The sequence below is a fragment of the Sylvia atricapilla genome, chromosome Z (assembly GCF_009819655.1).
Source record: "Sylvia atricapilla isolate bSylAtr1 chromosome Z, bSylAtr1.pri, whole genome shotgun sequence".
Taxonomy (NCBI): domain Eukaryota; kingdom Metazoa; phylum Chordata; class Aves; order Passeriformes; family Sylviidae; genus Sylvia; species Sylvia atricapilla.
The window spans coordinates 33,810,314-33,827,134 of record NC_089174.1 but is presented as its reverse complement, the minus strand read 5'-3'; the positions used below and the strand labels follow the sequence as shown (position 1 = coordinate 33,827,134).

The 16,821-nt window shown below is 34.9% G+C and overlaps 1 protein-coding gene across 1 annotated transcript in view; it reads left to right on the top strand.

The window, feature by feature from the left end:
- Positions 1 to 16,821, top strand: part of ADGRV1 (adhesion G protein-coupled receptor V1) — a 258,887-nt gene that overhangs the window by 17,992 nt on the left and 224,074 nt on the right. The window contains exons 11-19 of the mRNA XM_066339463.1: positions 6,599 to 6,725; positions 6,817 to 7,002; positions 7,670 to 7,850; positions 8,394 to 8,557; positions 9,204 to 9,327; positions 9,718 to 9,984; positions 11,293 to 11,419; positions 13,581 to 13,798; positions 14,876 to 15,619. Coding sequence (XP_066195560.1) covers positions 6,599 to 6,725; positions 6,817 to 7,002; positions 7,670 to 7,850; positions 8,394 to 8,557; positions 9,204 to 9,327; positions 9,718 to 9,984; positions 11,293 to 11,419; positions 13,581 to 13,798; positions 14,876 to 15,619 — 2,138 coding nt within the window. The remainder of the gene's footprint in view (positions 1 to 6,598; positions 6,726 to 6,816; positions 7,003 to 7,669; positions 7,851 to 8,393; positions 8,558 to 9,203; positions 9,328 to 9,717; positions 9,985 to 11,292; positions 11,420 to 13,580; positions 13,799 to 14,875; positions 15,620 to 16,821) is intronic.

The following is a 16,821-nucleotide window of genomic DNA, read 5'->3' as shown; positions in this document are numbered from 1 at the left end:
TGTGGATGTGCTTGCACTGTTTGATAAACTGTAACATAAGTTGGTAGAAAAATAGAGCATGTATGGAGTTTAATGAAACTGTAGACGGACATACGTTCATAAGCATTCTATTTATTGCAATTAGTAATAGCATGGGCAAAATTATATGAGAATTAGTTCTAACAAGGATGTATTATTTACAGCTCAGTGATGTTATTAAGGCAGTTTATGTTTTAAATGAATTTTGATTGCACCCATAGTTAAAAAAGAAATCATCCAAGCCATTGAAAACAGTATTTTCCTTACTTGCTCTATGACCACCATCTTTTGGCCCTGGATATTAAAAATAATTATGAGTGCTGTCCACAAAATGGAGGCCAATGTATATAATGAAGAATATGCTTACCTAGAAGACAGGTGAGCTGTAAAGTAGCAAGATAATCCTGTACCTGCAGAAGTTTCTTCATATTTTCTTTCTTTAGGACCAGCTTCAGTTTGGTTTCCTGTCCATATCTTACTAGGCCTGAATTGAAACTAAACATAAATAAAGCCAGAGGTCTGTAGTAAAATCTGATTGTTATTTTTAACTTTTGCACAAGAAATTCTGCTATTGGCAGTTGTCATGCCTCCAGTACAGATACACAGCTATACATTTGGTAGTTGGCACAGCTGAAGGCACAGGGCCTTATGGCCCATGGATTGTGTTTGTTCTCTTAAATGAATGCAGCTGAGAGTGAAAACCTCTGGACTTTAGGTTCTGGGAACAGCAGTACACAAATGATTTTATTTTTATTTTGGGAAAATTAAAATCCAGGAACACTTGAGTGTTTAAATAGTTTATGCTCAGAATCTTTTGGTCATGACTCCCATAAAAAAGATGCCAGAACAGATCCATGTACATATGTATGCATCTAATTTATTTATATTGCATGTGTTCCGTGAAGCAAAACTGATGCAGTGTAATGTGGAAAATTTTATAGTTCTAGTAATTTCTGTGATGTGATACAGGCTGAGGTATTTAGCACCTTCTTGGTCTCAGTCTTCAGCTTCAGTAAGACCAATACTTCTCAGGCCAGATGGTCCCCTGAAATGGTAGACCAGGTTGAAGAGCACAATAGACCCCCTGAAATCCAGGAGAAAGTAGTTAGTGACTGGCAGAGCTATTTAGTGGTCACAAGTCTATGGGACTGGATAGGATCCATCCTAGGGTAAGAGGGAGCTGTTGTAAGAGCTCTTTAAGCTGCTCTCCATCATTTATCATCAGTCATGGCTAACTGAGGAGGTCACAGACAACTGGAGGCTGGCCAGTGTGATGCTCAAGATGCACAAGAAGAGCTGGAAGGAGGATCTGGGGAACTCTAGGCCAGTGAGTCTGACCTTGGTGCCTGGCAAGATTACGGAACAAATTGTCCTGAGTGGGGTCATTGGATGCCTGGAGCATCAGACCCAGACAGCACGGGTTTCAGAGGACCAAGTCCTGCCTGATCAATCTGATTTTTTATTATCTGGTGACATGCCTGTGGGACTGGGGGAAGGCTGTGGATGTTGTCTATCTGGACTTCAGCAGAATCACTGTGTCCCACAGCATTCTCCTGGCAGCCCAGGGCTTGGACAGTTGCTCTCTTCTGTGGGTTAGGAACTGGCTGGATTGCTGGGCCCAGAAAGTTGGTGGTGAATGGTGCTGCAGCCAGCTGGCAGCTAGTCACTGCTGGGGTTTCCCAGGGATCAGTGTGGGGCCAGAACTGTTTAATATCTTTACTGATGATCTGGATGAGGGGATTTACTCCCAGTAAATTTGTGAATGACACCGAGTTGTATGGGAGCGTTGATCTGCTGGAGGGCAGGAAAGCTGTGCAGAGGGACCTGGACAGGCTGGGCTGGTGGGCCAACACCAACAGCTTGAGATTCAACAAGACCAAGTAGCAGATTCTCCACATGGGTCACAACAACCCCATGCAGAGCTACAGGCTGTGGAAGAGTGACTGGAAGGTGGCCCAGTGGAAAAGGACACTTTTTGAGATACCTGACAGAAGAGAAAGTTTTTTAGAGAAGCATGTTTTTAAGAATAACAATAATATAAATTCATGGTTGCTGAATTGCCGGGCCTGAAACTGAACACAGCACTCGAGACAAACCTATGTTTTCCATTCATACTTAAAAAAATATTTTCTAAATTTAATCAGGATGCTTTTGTGTTTAAGAGACTATGTAATGATAAAAAGTTTGCAAATCATGAAAGACCCATTTAAAGCACTGCATATTGTCTATGTTCCTTAATTCAGGGCATAAGTAAAGCTGTTAAATGGAGTTTGCAATATTTTTCTAGCTTGGGAATTTCCTGTGCTCAGTGCGTATTTCAAAACTATATTTATCTTTCTTAAATTTTTTTTCCATGAAGAAATATATGTGATTCTATAAGAATTAAGTCTTTCATTGTAAAATGTTGGCTTTTACTTTGGTCAGATATTGTTTTGATAGGGAAAAAGTTACTTGAAACTGATAGCAGAATGTTTATGTGAGTGTTACTGGACACCTACTGCTACCTTTCATTATTTTTCAGAGTAATAACACCGTATCTCTTCTGCTGAATAAGTTAAAATGGCCTCCAAAATCAAATAAATTGAGGATTAAAGCCAGAGGGAAGGTGTTACCTCTGATGAGAAACACTGTGGAATTTTTAATGTGGACAATCCTCCTTGAATACTATTCTTTAAAGCTAGGTCACTAATTAAGTCAGTAGAATCCTGAATAAAAAAAATGAAGTAGCAAACACAAATTGAGTAACATTCCACAGGCAGTTTGAATGCACCTTTCCTGAGATACCTGAAAGAAGAGAAAGATTTTAAAGAAGTGTGTTTTTCAGAGAAACATTAATACAAATTCACAATTGCAATTCGTTTTCTCATGGGCTTTTCAAAACATTCACTTTCTTAAGAATTCCAGTTCTTGGTTCAAAGTTATCGAATTCAAACACATCTCTTAATTATTGTTTTATTTTCAGTAGTATTTATTTTGTAATTGTCATATTATTTTAAACTCAGTCAAAAATCTTTCTCTTATTTTATAGTACTATGCATTTAAAAAAAGTGCGGAAACATTTTGAAGCTTCTCTTAGTTGTCCTAATTAATCTGTAGTGCTTGCTAAAAAATGAAGGTATTTTTAAAGAAAGGGCATCTAAAATGAAAAGCCTTTCAGATGAGATTTGTCATATTGGAAGTGGCATAAGGGAGATGACCTTCAGTCCAGAGCATAAGGCAAGGTTGTGGTGATTAAGCCAGGAACATATAGCAAGTTTGGATGATGGTCACCAGCATTAGGCACAGCTTAGTGATTTCCAGGCAAGTACACAGCACAAACAAAAATCCAAGGTTGAGCCAGTAAGTCCCTCGATGGATCCTGGTCCAGGATTGATGTGAAAATTTGTATATGTGTACCTCAGAATGTAAACACAAGGGATCCTATTGTGTCCATTGCTTATGCAATGGCAGATCTGAGTTAGAAGACTGTACCTCGTGGCTTCTATTTTGTAGAATAGCATAGGCTATTTTGTCATGAAACCACAGAATAAGGAAAACTGGAAGGAACTCATCAGGATCATTGAGTCCAACTCCTGGGCCTGCGTAGGATGCCCCAAGAAACACACTGTGGGCCTGAGGGCGTTGTCCAAAAACTTCTTGAGCTCTGTCAGACTTGGTGTTGTGACTGCTACTCTGAGGAGCCTGACCCAGTGCCCAACCACTGTCTGCTGTTTTTGAATATTAACAAACATTTAGTATGTCAGAGCACTGGTAGCAATCTGGCCAGTCATGCAGGGAAAACACAGTCACATCCATCAATCAGCCAGTCAGTCAAGTGACCCTAGTTTTGAAAACTTGGCTGGAGAAAGATCCAAGCAAAAGGCGTTTTTAGCAGTGGATGGGCTGAATCTGACTAGCTGCTTTCTAACTTCCAACTTCTTGAGATTCTGGTCTGATTTACACTGTCACTGTTAAAGGGTTGTAAGTATTGCCAGGCTTCTCAGTCCTTTCAAAGTATACCTGGAGATGCTCTAAGTACCCCCTCATGGTACTTTGGTACTACTTTAATTCTGCTACCCCTTGGATTTCATTAGAGCTGCTATCATGCATTACAAGATGATACCAGATTCTAGCACTACTCCTCAGTTAGCAGGCCCTTTTTTATCTGAGCTCTTTTTGGACTCACTCAGTCTGATATCATGAAGATGAAAGAGATACATCCTCATGCTATATCTGGCATGCTCTTTCATTTTTGATTATTTTGTGTTAACCACTTAAGCTTGTACATACATACCAGAAACTCATTTGATATAATGGTTTATTTGTATTCTCTGTTGTGAAATATATTACCAACAGCTAAGTGATATAATTAAATTTCAGTATTAGGAGAAATATAATGAAAATTTAGCATAAATTTTAGCTCTGGAATTTTCACCTTGACTTTTTAAATGGTATTAATGCCTAATGATTTTGGAAAACTTGCATACATTTCTGAAAGAAATGACAAGGTCTTTGTATGTATTTAAAATGTAGCCTCATTTGAAATAACTAAGAAATTTCTATTAAATCAGATCTCCTATTTGAAAGAATAGACCTACAAGTGTATTTGCTTTATTACTTCAACCTTTTGAGTGAACTCTTATGTCTATTGAATTTTGAATCTGAATTCTTTTTGAATTCAAAATATCACTTTAAATGATTTGTGTATCTGTTCATACAATTTTAACGGTAGATCGAGGTTTTATGTTAAATATATATTTATTTTACATCAAGAAAATAATCTATATGCTATTGAAATGACATTCTTGTTATTGCAGAATAATCTCCTTTCATCTGACTTGATGTGATAATTTTGTCATATGTGCTTATTTTCCTATTTCTGTTTTTTTCCTTGTTTTATTTGGGGGGTGGTGGTTTTCTTATTTTATTTTTTTGTTGGTATTTTATTCTGGTAATCTGATCAACTGAAAAATTGTCAAAAATAAAGTTTGATGTGAGTTTGGACTAAATAGTTCTTGATATGCATTTGTTATAACTCCCAGTCTTACTGTACTTATCTGTTTTTATCATTACTATGTCAGATTGATGAAATAACACGTGATGGAGGCACGTTGATTGTACTTTTTTTTGTGTGAAGTTATAAATATGGGCTGCTGGTGCAGTTGTGGGCAGACAGAGTTTGGCAGTGATAGAACTCCTGGAGGAGGGCTGGGTGGAATGTACTGTGAATGAACCTTGACATCCTGAATTGGTAATGAGGTCATTTCTCACTAGTAGGGACTGCCCACTTGCTAGCATTTATCAATAGAAAAATGCCAATGAAAGAGGTTCCCATAAAAGGAATGTATTGTGTTTGGAAAAGGAAAAGAAAACTTTGTGGTGCTCTTGTTGTTATTATTGTCTAAGCTGGTACAATTGAAATTTCAGGAAGTGGCACTTTCATTCCTTCCCCCATCCCTTTTCTTTCCCTCTGTTCTTCTTTCCTTTCCTTCTTCCTTTCTCTGTTAACAGGGTAGAGACAGAAAGGTTTGTCGTGTACTTTGGGTAAGTGCAGTGAACTGTGGTTTGTCTTCAGTGAATCATGCTTTGTTTTATGAGTGATTAGTTTGAACACAATCTGTCAGGAACTTCTTTTTCTCTCAGAAATCATGTCTTCTGCATTTCTTCAGGCAATGCTTGCTTGCCCTTTGGTTTTTAATTTGATGGCATGGGTTTCTGGCTTGAAGGTTTATTTAGGATTTGTGAATGATGAAAATTATTAATGCATGACTCAGTGTTTGATACCTGCACTTGATTGCAATAATGGATCTGTTTCCCTAAACTGCCAGAAATACAATTTGTCCCACCAAAATGCCTGAGCAGAGAACTGTAGAGAAGTTTCCTGTGTTAAAAGATGAGCAGTTGTCTTTTTCTTTTTCTTGAATGACATGTTTAGTTTATATTAATACAAGTTTTTGTTTCTGCTGGCATATTTTTTTAATATGCAATAAACATGACATATGACCCTTCAAAATAGATGTTTCCTGTTTTTTCGTTGAAATTTTCTTCCAGAAAACATGGAAGATGAATCTGAATTCATAAACCAACATTTAATAAGCTATATCAAAATCATCAGTCTGAAGGTGCATTCTTTATACATTTTTCAGTAGCAGTTTTTCTTGCATTTTTAGTGGAATGAACTTAAGACAGTGTAAATGCAAATTTGCATCTGAGAAAATGAATGCAAGAAATACAAGTTTGCTTTGTTTAAGTAATTTTGGATCCTTATATTTTCATTCAAATAAAAAGTAATACTAAATGTGATTTTAAATTTTTAGAATACAGTTTTATGTCTTTTTCTTTGTGTTGTGTGCATGTATGACTAAAAAGTCCCAGAACTATAAACTGCAAAAAATAATCAGAAAAAGTGGTACTTCAAGAACAAGGGCTGGGATTTACTGCAGTGAAAGACTGGTATGTCTTTCCTAATTCATTATATTCTTTGTAGGTAATTGTTTTCATAATTTATTCATAAAATTAATCAGAATTCAGGTGTCCTTCACATAGATGTGTATTTACTTAAAGAACCATCACTCAAAGCCCCCTTTTTTTCCTTTCCCAGAGTCAGTGTGGAAAATCAAATACTGAAATATGGGTTTACAACTTGTGAGATTACTATTTTGGAAAATGATGATCCTGGAGGAGTATTTGAATTTTCTCCCTCTTCCAGAGGTCCCTACAGTATCAAGGTAGCTATCTAAATAACTTTTCTTAATCATTATGGAAAAGAAAATCTTTGCAGAGTGCAAGTTAAAATGCTGGATCTTCCTTTTTTTACAGGAAGGGGATTCTGTCGAACTGCAGATTGTCCGCAGCAGAGGGAGCCTTGTCAGGCAGTTTCTGCGATACACTGTGGAACCAAGGGACAATAATGAGTTTTATGGAAGCACAGGAATTCTGGAATTTAAGCCTGGTGAAAGAGAGATCATAATTACTCTTTTGACAAGGATGGATGGAATTCCAGAGGTAGAAATGAAAATTTTCCTTTCTTCCAATTGTGTTCACAGCATAACAGTTTGTCATTTATTAAAATATGGAAAAATATATGGGAGCAGAACAAGTATGCAGTGCTTTTCTACAGAATGTACTTTCAGTCTCCAAACCAGGGATATCTGGATAACTAGAAGGTATCTTTGGCTTTGATAGGTCTAACTGGACTTTTATTTTTGTAAATTGAAACTTAACTTTTCATTGTCATCTGAGCTTTTTGAATCCATGACATTCTATACTGTAGAATGCCACTGTTTATTGAATGCTGTATGAACAATCTCTTTCTTTTTGTTCCTTTTTTGGTAAATATCTGTTCATTGAACTCGGTGCTCCTCAGTCTACACAAATACTTGCTGTATAGATTCAGAGTTTTAGTGTTCCATGATGCATCTCCTGTGAGTTTTTTTTTCAAGAAATACGTGAAGTACTAAGTCACATTAGATTAAAAATGAAAGCTGACAAATTCTTTTAAAATTAGTTTAATGTCAGTGGTTTTAAAATCCATATTTCCACTGTTATATATATACAAAGATATACAAAACCATTGTGTAAGTACAAAATGTGTGTAATTTTCTTTTGCTGAAATTGTCCTCTCTTTCTGCTAAATAAATCTTTTCATTCTGACTGAGTTTCCCTCTTTCAGCTGGATGAGACATATGCTGTTGTGCTCAGTGGCTACAGTGAAATGTCAGGCAAGCTGGGGAATGCCACAAGAGTCAATATAACCATTTTGAAGAATGATGATCCACATGGTGTCATTCAGTTTCTACCTGATGAACTATCAGTAACAATAAAGGAGAGTAAAGGAGAAATCATCTACTCTGGTAATTCTTTTTAATAGAGTTAATGCTTTTTCTGCTGTCTGCTCTTGCAAGGCTTCTTTTCCCTACTTCACCCTCACAGGACAGTGGCTGACTCAGGAGTTTTCAGAGTGGTACAGTGCCAGCATGATCAGCAGTGGAGATTAGTGTGGAGGAGGATGGGCCTTGAAAGCCATAGGCATCAATCCAGTTAAAATACGGCTTGAGAGTATACCAGACAGGAGGGACAGGGAATTGATTTATGTACAAGGTACAGCCTGGTGAACATGAGGCATTGGGTGCTATGTGAGAGAAGAATGAGCTAAATTTTCATATCTGTGTCTTCAATTTATCTCTGTTGTATCCATAGAGTTGATACAAGTCTTAACTGCTGTAATGGTCTATTATTGTGTAGCCTTTTATGTAGTGCACTCACATACTAGTTTTGTAAGAAGTGGACTTACTGTTTCCTTTCCTTTTTCTTTTTTTCAGCTCTGCTGACCTTATTCATTTTGACTTGTATTTTTCTGAAGACACACTCTAACTGTACATGTTTTCATTTTGTAGCCTCTTACAGACTTGTAAGAAACCAAGGAAATTATGGCAATGTTAGTGTGTCCTGGATTGTTGACCCAGCATGTACCAATGACATCTATCCTGAACAAGGGATTATTTTCTTTGATAATCTGGAGTTTTCAAAAAATATCACAATTTACTCTCTACCAGATGAGGTAATAATTTTTACAGTATATTTGTGTAAATATGTGAAACAAAGAGGAAGTGCTAAAACATTGCAAGTTGAGAAGAAGCTCTGTTTTTTAAGAAACGGATAATTTTATGTGAGAAAAATCAAAATACTTGGGTAAAATTGAGTTTACTTAAGCAAATCATAAAAGAATTTGAGACACTGTCCATATCTATAAGCAAGAAAGATAGAATCTGTTGGTAATCAAATGTGGTTAAATTACAATAATAAGTAAACCACTTGTTTTAATAGCAAGAATCCTAATTTTATGTTTTTAATGCTAATAAATTTGAAGGAAGATGAGAAAGAATGAGAATAATTAGTAATAAAAGAATAAATAAATAAATACAGCTGTAAAAACAAGTTCAATCAGCATCAGGAAACTGCAAGATAACTTTTGAATCATCTATACAATAGCAAAGATGAGGGGATTTATTTACAAAGATTTTTGACGGATGATTATTTTTGTGTAAGTGTATGAACTGTCATTTGTCATCCCTCTTGACACACTTAAGAATCAATGAATAAACAACATGCAGAAACCCTGTTTTGTTAACCTCCTCCGCTGTTCCTTTTAATTTCTTCATTGTTTTGTATGCAAGAAATTAATTTCTTACTACTTTGTCGTTCAGGTACCTGAAGAGATGGAGGTATTCATAATCAGATTATTCAATGCTACTGGTGGAGCCAGACTGGGCAATATAACCAGTGCATTTTTACAGATTACAAGGAATGACGATCCCATTTATTTTGCAGGTTAGATATTACTGGTTTTAAATTTTGAATTAATTTTCTACCCCAAACAAATTTTATTGACAGAGTAGATTACTGGAAAATTCTAATGCTAGCGCAGCTAGTGTTATAAAATACACTTTTTTGGTTTTGTTGTACTGATTTTGCCTTTTTTTTTTTTTTTTAACTTAAGAATTTTTTCTCATTTTATGTCACTATTCTTGTTGGTGGGTCTGGGATTGGTCAGGTGGCTAAGGACAACCATTCTCTTCTACCTGCAAGTATTTGGCTTCCTTAACTAGACATGCCTTCTCTTTCCCTGAGGTGAAGGATCCTCTTGTGGGGGATTAGATGAATAGGCCACATGCAAGAAACACAGGTTTGAACTGGAATTTATTGCTTGTGTGTTTTCAGAACCTCTGACAGTGAGCATTACAGAAGGGAGTGTTGCAAACTTTACAGTCCTAAGGAATGGATCTGCTGATGCTGCTGTTGCTGTTCAGTATATTACTGTTAATGGAGAAGCAACAGCTGAAGAGGGAGACTTTGTTCCCAGTGAAAAGGATAGTTTCATTCTGTTTGATGTAGGAGAAAGAGAACAGACATTATCTGTGTATATTAATGATGATGATACCCCTGAAACTGATGAAACATTTTATATCTTCCTTTTGAATTCAACAGGTAAAAGCAATGATTTAATTTATATTTAGTAACTCTTTTTCTTTTTTCTCTATTTTTACCAGCTTGTTCTTAGCATAAAGTGATGTAAAAATGCCAGGCATTACATGAATAAGGTTTGCATCAACATATCTATAAAATTTCTGTACAGTGTGTTTGGATTTTGATCTTGAATTGTTTAACTGAAAGCAAAAACTAAATTATAACTGTCCTGCAAAAGTAACTTGAGTTAAAATCTCTTTCAAAATACTCTAAATTAGATGTGTTTTTTGCTCATAAATAAGAAAATATAAGTTAAATATAAGAAATAGGTAATTTTTCTCGATTATCTAAGGTAGTTCATGTGTTTCCTGAGGCCATCCAGGATTCACTCAGATAGCCAACTCTCTTACAGAACACCAGTTTCATAGAAATTATTGGACAAAGGCATACTTCTCTCGTCTTAAAATTTTTCTTCTGTGATCTCTTTCTACTTTGCTAACTTAATTCAGGATCTGCTGTTATTTTCTTTTACCATTCTTGGGAACTTGTGATAGCTTTCCTCCTGGCACACATTCCTGCCAGAATGGGCAAAATACATATTTCTAGGTGAATTCCTGAAAGAAAAAAAAATACTGTTTCTCTTTTTATGATCTGTTGCATATATTGGCCTTGATTATTACATCCCTTTTGAAAATTATATTGGACTGTTGCACCTTGGAGAAAATACAAATAGAGGTATATGATGTTAAAACCATAGATTGCTCCCTTTGGAATAGAAACTTTGGAATAGTGCTTTTGAAAAGGGTGAAAACTGGGATGGAAACCTTTGTGAACAAAGTACTAATATGCACACAGAAATCCTTCTAATTTGCACCTTATTTCAGTGTCTTGTATTTTTTTCTTTTCAGATAGGCAGTGTTCTCGGTATGACTAATCTCTTAGAGATTGTTGTTGCCTTGTATTTGGTTAAATCACAATATTTCTGTTGTAGGTCTAAAGGAGAGTTGGGATTTCTGACTTGAAATTGATCAAACGTGAAGTACTACCTCTCATGCAATCCTTTTCCTCTCAGGATTGCATAATCTCCGGTCATGTCACTTTTTTTTTTTTTTTTTCAAATCTGCATTCTTGATCTCTGCCTTAGATGCTACTTATATATTCTTACTCTGATTTGTCTGTTACTGAATATCTCAAACATTGGTTTTCACTAATTTTTTTATCACTGCTTGTTTATTTCTTTGCTTGAAAGTTGTTGGTGTGAGAAGAAAATTTTAGAGTTGCCTTCATTTCTGATTCCAGTTTTGATAAAATTAATCACCCTGTTTTTAGGGGATACTGTTATCTTTAATGCTGGAGTGGCTACAGTTATTATTGAAGCAAATGATGATCCTAATGGAATTTTCTCCTTAGAACCTCTAGAGAAGCCAGTGGAAGAAGGAAAAAGTAATTTTTTTTTGTAAGTAACTTTTGAATAATATTGTTGCTTCCTTTTTGAATACATGTATTTATATCTTGATTTGTGCGTTGTTTTATGGATTCTCCTTTGATCTAATCCTTTTTTTGCATTGCTAAATATTTTTAGAAAAATAGCTCCACCAAATTTTGGATTAAATTATTTGCAAACATATTGAAGATCAACAAAACATCGAACATCAACTCTTATGTTATCAAGTAGACTGTGCATATTAAAATGTGTACAGAATTCCTATTAAAATATAAACAAATAAGATTACTTCACAGGGGGCTTTTTTATATTTTCACACAAACATTACAGTATATGGGTTTGTGTTATATTTTCATGAGAGCGTAGGTACAGAAGGATCAAGATGAATGAGCAGAATATAACCTGGACCAATAGAGAAGTAAAAAATCCTTAAAAAATACAGTTAAATAAAACTATGTGGTTGTTAATTTCTTTTTGCACCCTACTTTGAAATCGTATCCTACAAGCAACCTTTATTACTCTATTCTTTCTGTTAGTTTGTTTTTATTCTAACTGTAAATTACAGATAGGAGCCTATGCTTTAAGTCCAGATGTGCTTTACTTCTAGGCTGAATATATTTTTCCTTAGTCTGACCTGTTTCTGCTGGAATGTATTCAGGAAGGGGAAGGGTTAAGATACTAATTTTCACATCATCTGACCTTTTTACGTTCCCCAAGTCAGAATGTGGCTATAAATTGATAAAAATACGGATTTTCAATAAGAAAATTCTAGGCAGGGTATAAAGAAATATATGTTCACAAGAAATTTGACAGTGTGAACAAGGAGAGAAGAGGCTTTTTTCACAACTGTTTAATTACGTTTTATATGTTTTTATTTGATGTGTTTGTTTGTTTTAAAGCCTTGAAATAGATGCCTATGACTGTGAGTTAGATCTTTGTGCTTGTTTTGCACATCTAAAAAATTAAAATCCTGTTGAAAGAGTATATGAAATATATATTCTTTGGTCTATTTTATTGCACTTTGGCATTTCTTTGGTCCTTAATAATACGTATATTTTTTAAAATCAATGGTGTGAAGAGTGATGATTTGAACTGAACATGTATACAGGCACTTAATGGAAGCATATGATACCAAGGTCATAAAGAACTGACTTTGCTTAGTCCTTATTGATAAAATATGTTAACTAGGAAGCTGTCTCTTCCATACCCTCAAAAGGATTTGACTTTTGTTTAATATATAAGAAAAGGGTCATAGTAGTTTATAATCTTACCAGCGAGAACACCAAAGGCAGCACTGAGCTTTCAAGAGAGTTACTGGAATTACTGCAACAGTGCTACACTGCTGGAATAGAACACCCTGCTTAATAACAACAAAAGGAAACCTTTGGAAGCAGTAAAAACATACTGCATTTCTATTGCTAGACTGCTTTCCTGAATTATTTTTCAGATTTGTATAGTAGTGCTTTAAACAGCTTTTTTTTGCTTTTTACCACACAAACAGAAACAATCTTTTTGTACGTCAACATATTTTGTTAATAAAGGAATTTCTTTATGTTCAGTTGGGTTCTTCAGTATTTATTTGTAATGCCTTTTGGAAATTGCTGAAATTATGTCATCAGATATCTATGAAACCAAATAAAAGCTTTTTTTTAAACTTACTAAATTCTTAATATGGAATAATCAGATTTTTTAAGGACTTAGTATATAACCCAAATTAAATACCAATAGAAAAAAGGTTAAGGCGCCTTGATGGTTAAAGGAAAAAATATTTGTAGTTAAATACCTTCTCCTTCTTCTCTAAGAGTGGCCAGTTAACTCAATTTTAAATGTTAATTTGCTGAACTATACATTCATTTTGATTATTCAAAAATAGAAGTGCAAGGCAAACTGATATTTCTTTAAACAGTACTATTTTGCATGTACCTTGTAATCAATGGATTACTTTCTTCCTAAGGTATCTGTGATATACCTTTGGGCAAAATTATAATGTAAAATTGCAGGCTGTCTAAGAGGATTGTATTGTTGTTCATGTTTCTGTTTGTTATTTGTGATTATTTAGAGCAAGGCATATTATTTCCCACAGTAAGGATAATTCATCCACGTTTTCCATTGTTAATAGAGAATGCCTATGCGTATCTGCCAGGTCATTCACTCTTTCTGTATCTCTGAACAGGATTTTGAGACATAGAGGACACTTTGGGAATGTTTCATTAACCTGGCAACTGTTTCATAATGATTCTACACTGAAGCCAGGAGAAGAGTTCTATGAAACTTATGGGACTGTGTACTTCATGGATGGTGAAGGATCAAAGCTGATAGTGCTCCATGCTGTTTCAGATAAAATTCCTGAATTCAATGAATTTTACATTTTAAAGTTGGTGAATGTTTCAGGTATTGCCTTCTATATAACCATTCCCTTCCTATCTAGTAGAAATTAATTAAATTTAATCCATCAGAAACAAAACGATCCTGGAAAGAGCTTTGCCTTGATGCCTATGTCATCCTTTACTTTTCTGGTGAGATTTTAGCTTCTGCTTTTCATTTATTCTTTAATTTAGGTATATGAACATGGTTTTGGAATCTGGCCTTTAGAAAAGATGCCTTTTCGTGATTTCAGATATGTAGACCTTTTTGTACAGCTGAAAAAATGAAGGTATTAAAGATTATGGGTATCTATCATAATGGAGATTGCCTGGTTTGTTTGCTTTTTTCCTAGGAATTTCTGTAAAATACAAATAGGTACCACTTTATATCACTTAAATTACAAGTGCTACAGGCATGCTATGAGTAGAGCTCCAAATCTTTCCACCTCAGTACTATTTACGGTCTTCTGTGCCAAGATACAACTAAAAATATGTTGACATTTCCATAAGTGAAATTGCTATACATGTACAGATTTCCTACTTTCCTCCAGTGGTGCGTGGAGGCTCTACAATCACATCAAGATCTTCTTAGTGTGGACATTAGTCACATAAAGTGACTAATGACAGGACTTAGGAGCAGTTTTAACACACAACTGGTTACTGATTTTGCAGGGTAATCTCTGCTTATTTGCCATTTCATACTTGTTTAATTCTTGAAATACAATGAGAAATTAGTTTGACGCCATGTTTTTCGAATGAAACAAAAGCAACCTATCTAATTACTAATTCAGGAAATCTGAGCTAGTCTTGCTTGTTTTAACTGAAAGACAAAGTTATACTCCTCAATTTCAGTATAACTGAAAGACAGTTATACTCCACAATTGAAAAATAACATGACTTGTTTTCTATGAATATGCTCTCTATAGTGTTTTAAAACCAATACAGTAAATTTATGTTAATCTTAAATTTGGAGAATTTTTTATGAGTTCAGAGACTCTTTAAAGAAGATATAGGCCTATTAAAAAAATATTTTGTTTAAACATTTTAAAATACTTAGTTACTTTTCTCAGACCAGTAACTTTTAATCTTAACTTTCATTATATAGGTGGGTCTCCTGGTCCTGGTGGACAGTTATCTGAAACAAGCCTTGCTGTAACTGTGATGATCCCTTTCAATGATGACCCTTTTGGAGTCTTCGTTATAGATCCAGAGAGTCAGGACAGAGAGATAGCAGAAGATGTTCTTTCTGAAGATGATCTTTCCTACATTACAAACTTCACCATCTGGAGACAACAAGGCACTTTTGGTGTTGTCCGTTTAGGTTGGGAAATAGTGTCCAGTACGTTTCCAGATGGATTGCCATCAATGATGGACTTCTTGCTGCTGGGATCATTTCCAAGTTCAGTACAATCTCAGCCGCACATGAGACGCCATCACAGTGGAACAGATGCTTTGTATTTCAGTGGAAAAGAAAATGCTTTTGGAATTATTGGTCTGGAATACCCATATGATGGCAATACTGCAGTAACTAATTTTACATTTTCAGCATGGTTAATTCCTAATGTCAATACTGATGGTTATATAGTTGAAAAGGATGATGGTAATGGGACATTATATTATGGTGTGAAAATCCAAACAAATGATTCTCATGTTTCTGTAGTGCTTCATTATACAGCATTAGGATCCAATATGACATACATAGCCAAAGCAGCAGTCCTGAAATATCTGGATGAAAGTACTTGGCTTCATATTATGATTACTCTGGATGAAAGTATAATTGAATTTTACACAGATGGAATTCCAGTTCTAGGAGGAATTAAGAGCCTTAAAGGAGAAGCAATTGCTAATGGTGAGATTGTATTATTTTTCTTCACATGTGAAGTTCTGCAAAATACGGAAGCGTCTAGCTCCTTGAAAGATACATGCAAGATTCTGAAATTACTGTATCTAATAGTTAAAAGCAATTAATAGAAAATTCTAGAGATTTTCAAAAAACATATAGATGAAAATAAGAGCTGGGAAATTTTCAAAAAGCCTCAGAACTGCAAGAGAGCTTGGACAGCAATATTTTGAAATTAATAATACTTATATTTATATATGTATGCTTATCATGTATACATATAGTTACATATATTTATAATTAATAATTTTCATTATTTTTATAGTACTGTGGCTAAGAAAGATTTTTTCTCTTGATTTTTGAAACAAAATACAATAATGTTTTTGATTCTAGTTGCATATTATATTACAGCTAAAGCAATATTTTGTAAGCAATAGAATTTTTAAGGGATTAGATTTACTTAAGCATATATTTACAGGGTATATGATAATTTTGCCCATATGTTTGTTGGTGTTCCAACTAACATTAGCATGTGTACTTCAGTTCCTCTAACTCAATATTTCTGGATGTGACCTAGTCATACGTAACCATTATGGAATTTTACACTCAAGTACCATAGCAGTGAGCATCACAATAATTCCTTTATAAAGTTGGGTATTGTATGGTGGGAATACATTTATATTTACTCTTTATTTTGCAGTTCCTCACTCTTCCATGTGCTTTTTTTTTTCACAGTAGTAATCTCCATCCTTTTCCTTTCTTTCTCTCCCCCTCAGTTTCACAGGTTTTCTTTCATGGAGATAGGCAGTGACTGATTATCAAATTCTTGAATACAATCTCTTCTGTAATCAGAGAAGGAAAATTAAAAAAACATGGCGGTGATGTTAGATGCATATGCATCTATGTGCACATATGTGCACAAACATAAAGCGAGTGTGAAGAGGAGATGTCATTAATTCTCAAGTGTAGGATTTTATTTCTGCCTTTTATTTCCTGGTAGTTGAAATTTAAGAAATTTAGCCTCTGTAAAAAAGTAATCTGGTTTTCTCATCATCCTCTGCCTTGTGTCTTGAGACCCTTAGCAGTTGTGGTTGCTCGTTTGTAGAAGCAACATTCCATGGCACATTTCCTTCTAAAATCAGACAGAGAACAGCTGAAGATATATGTTCTATATGTTTTAGAGTGATGGGAATGAGTATGAGCTCCCAGCT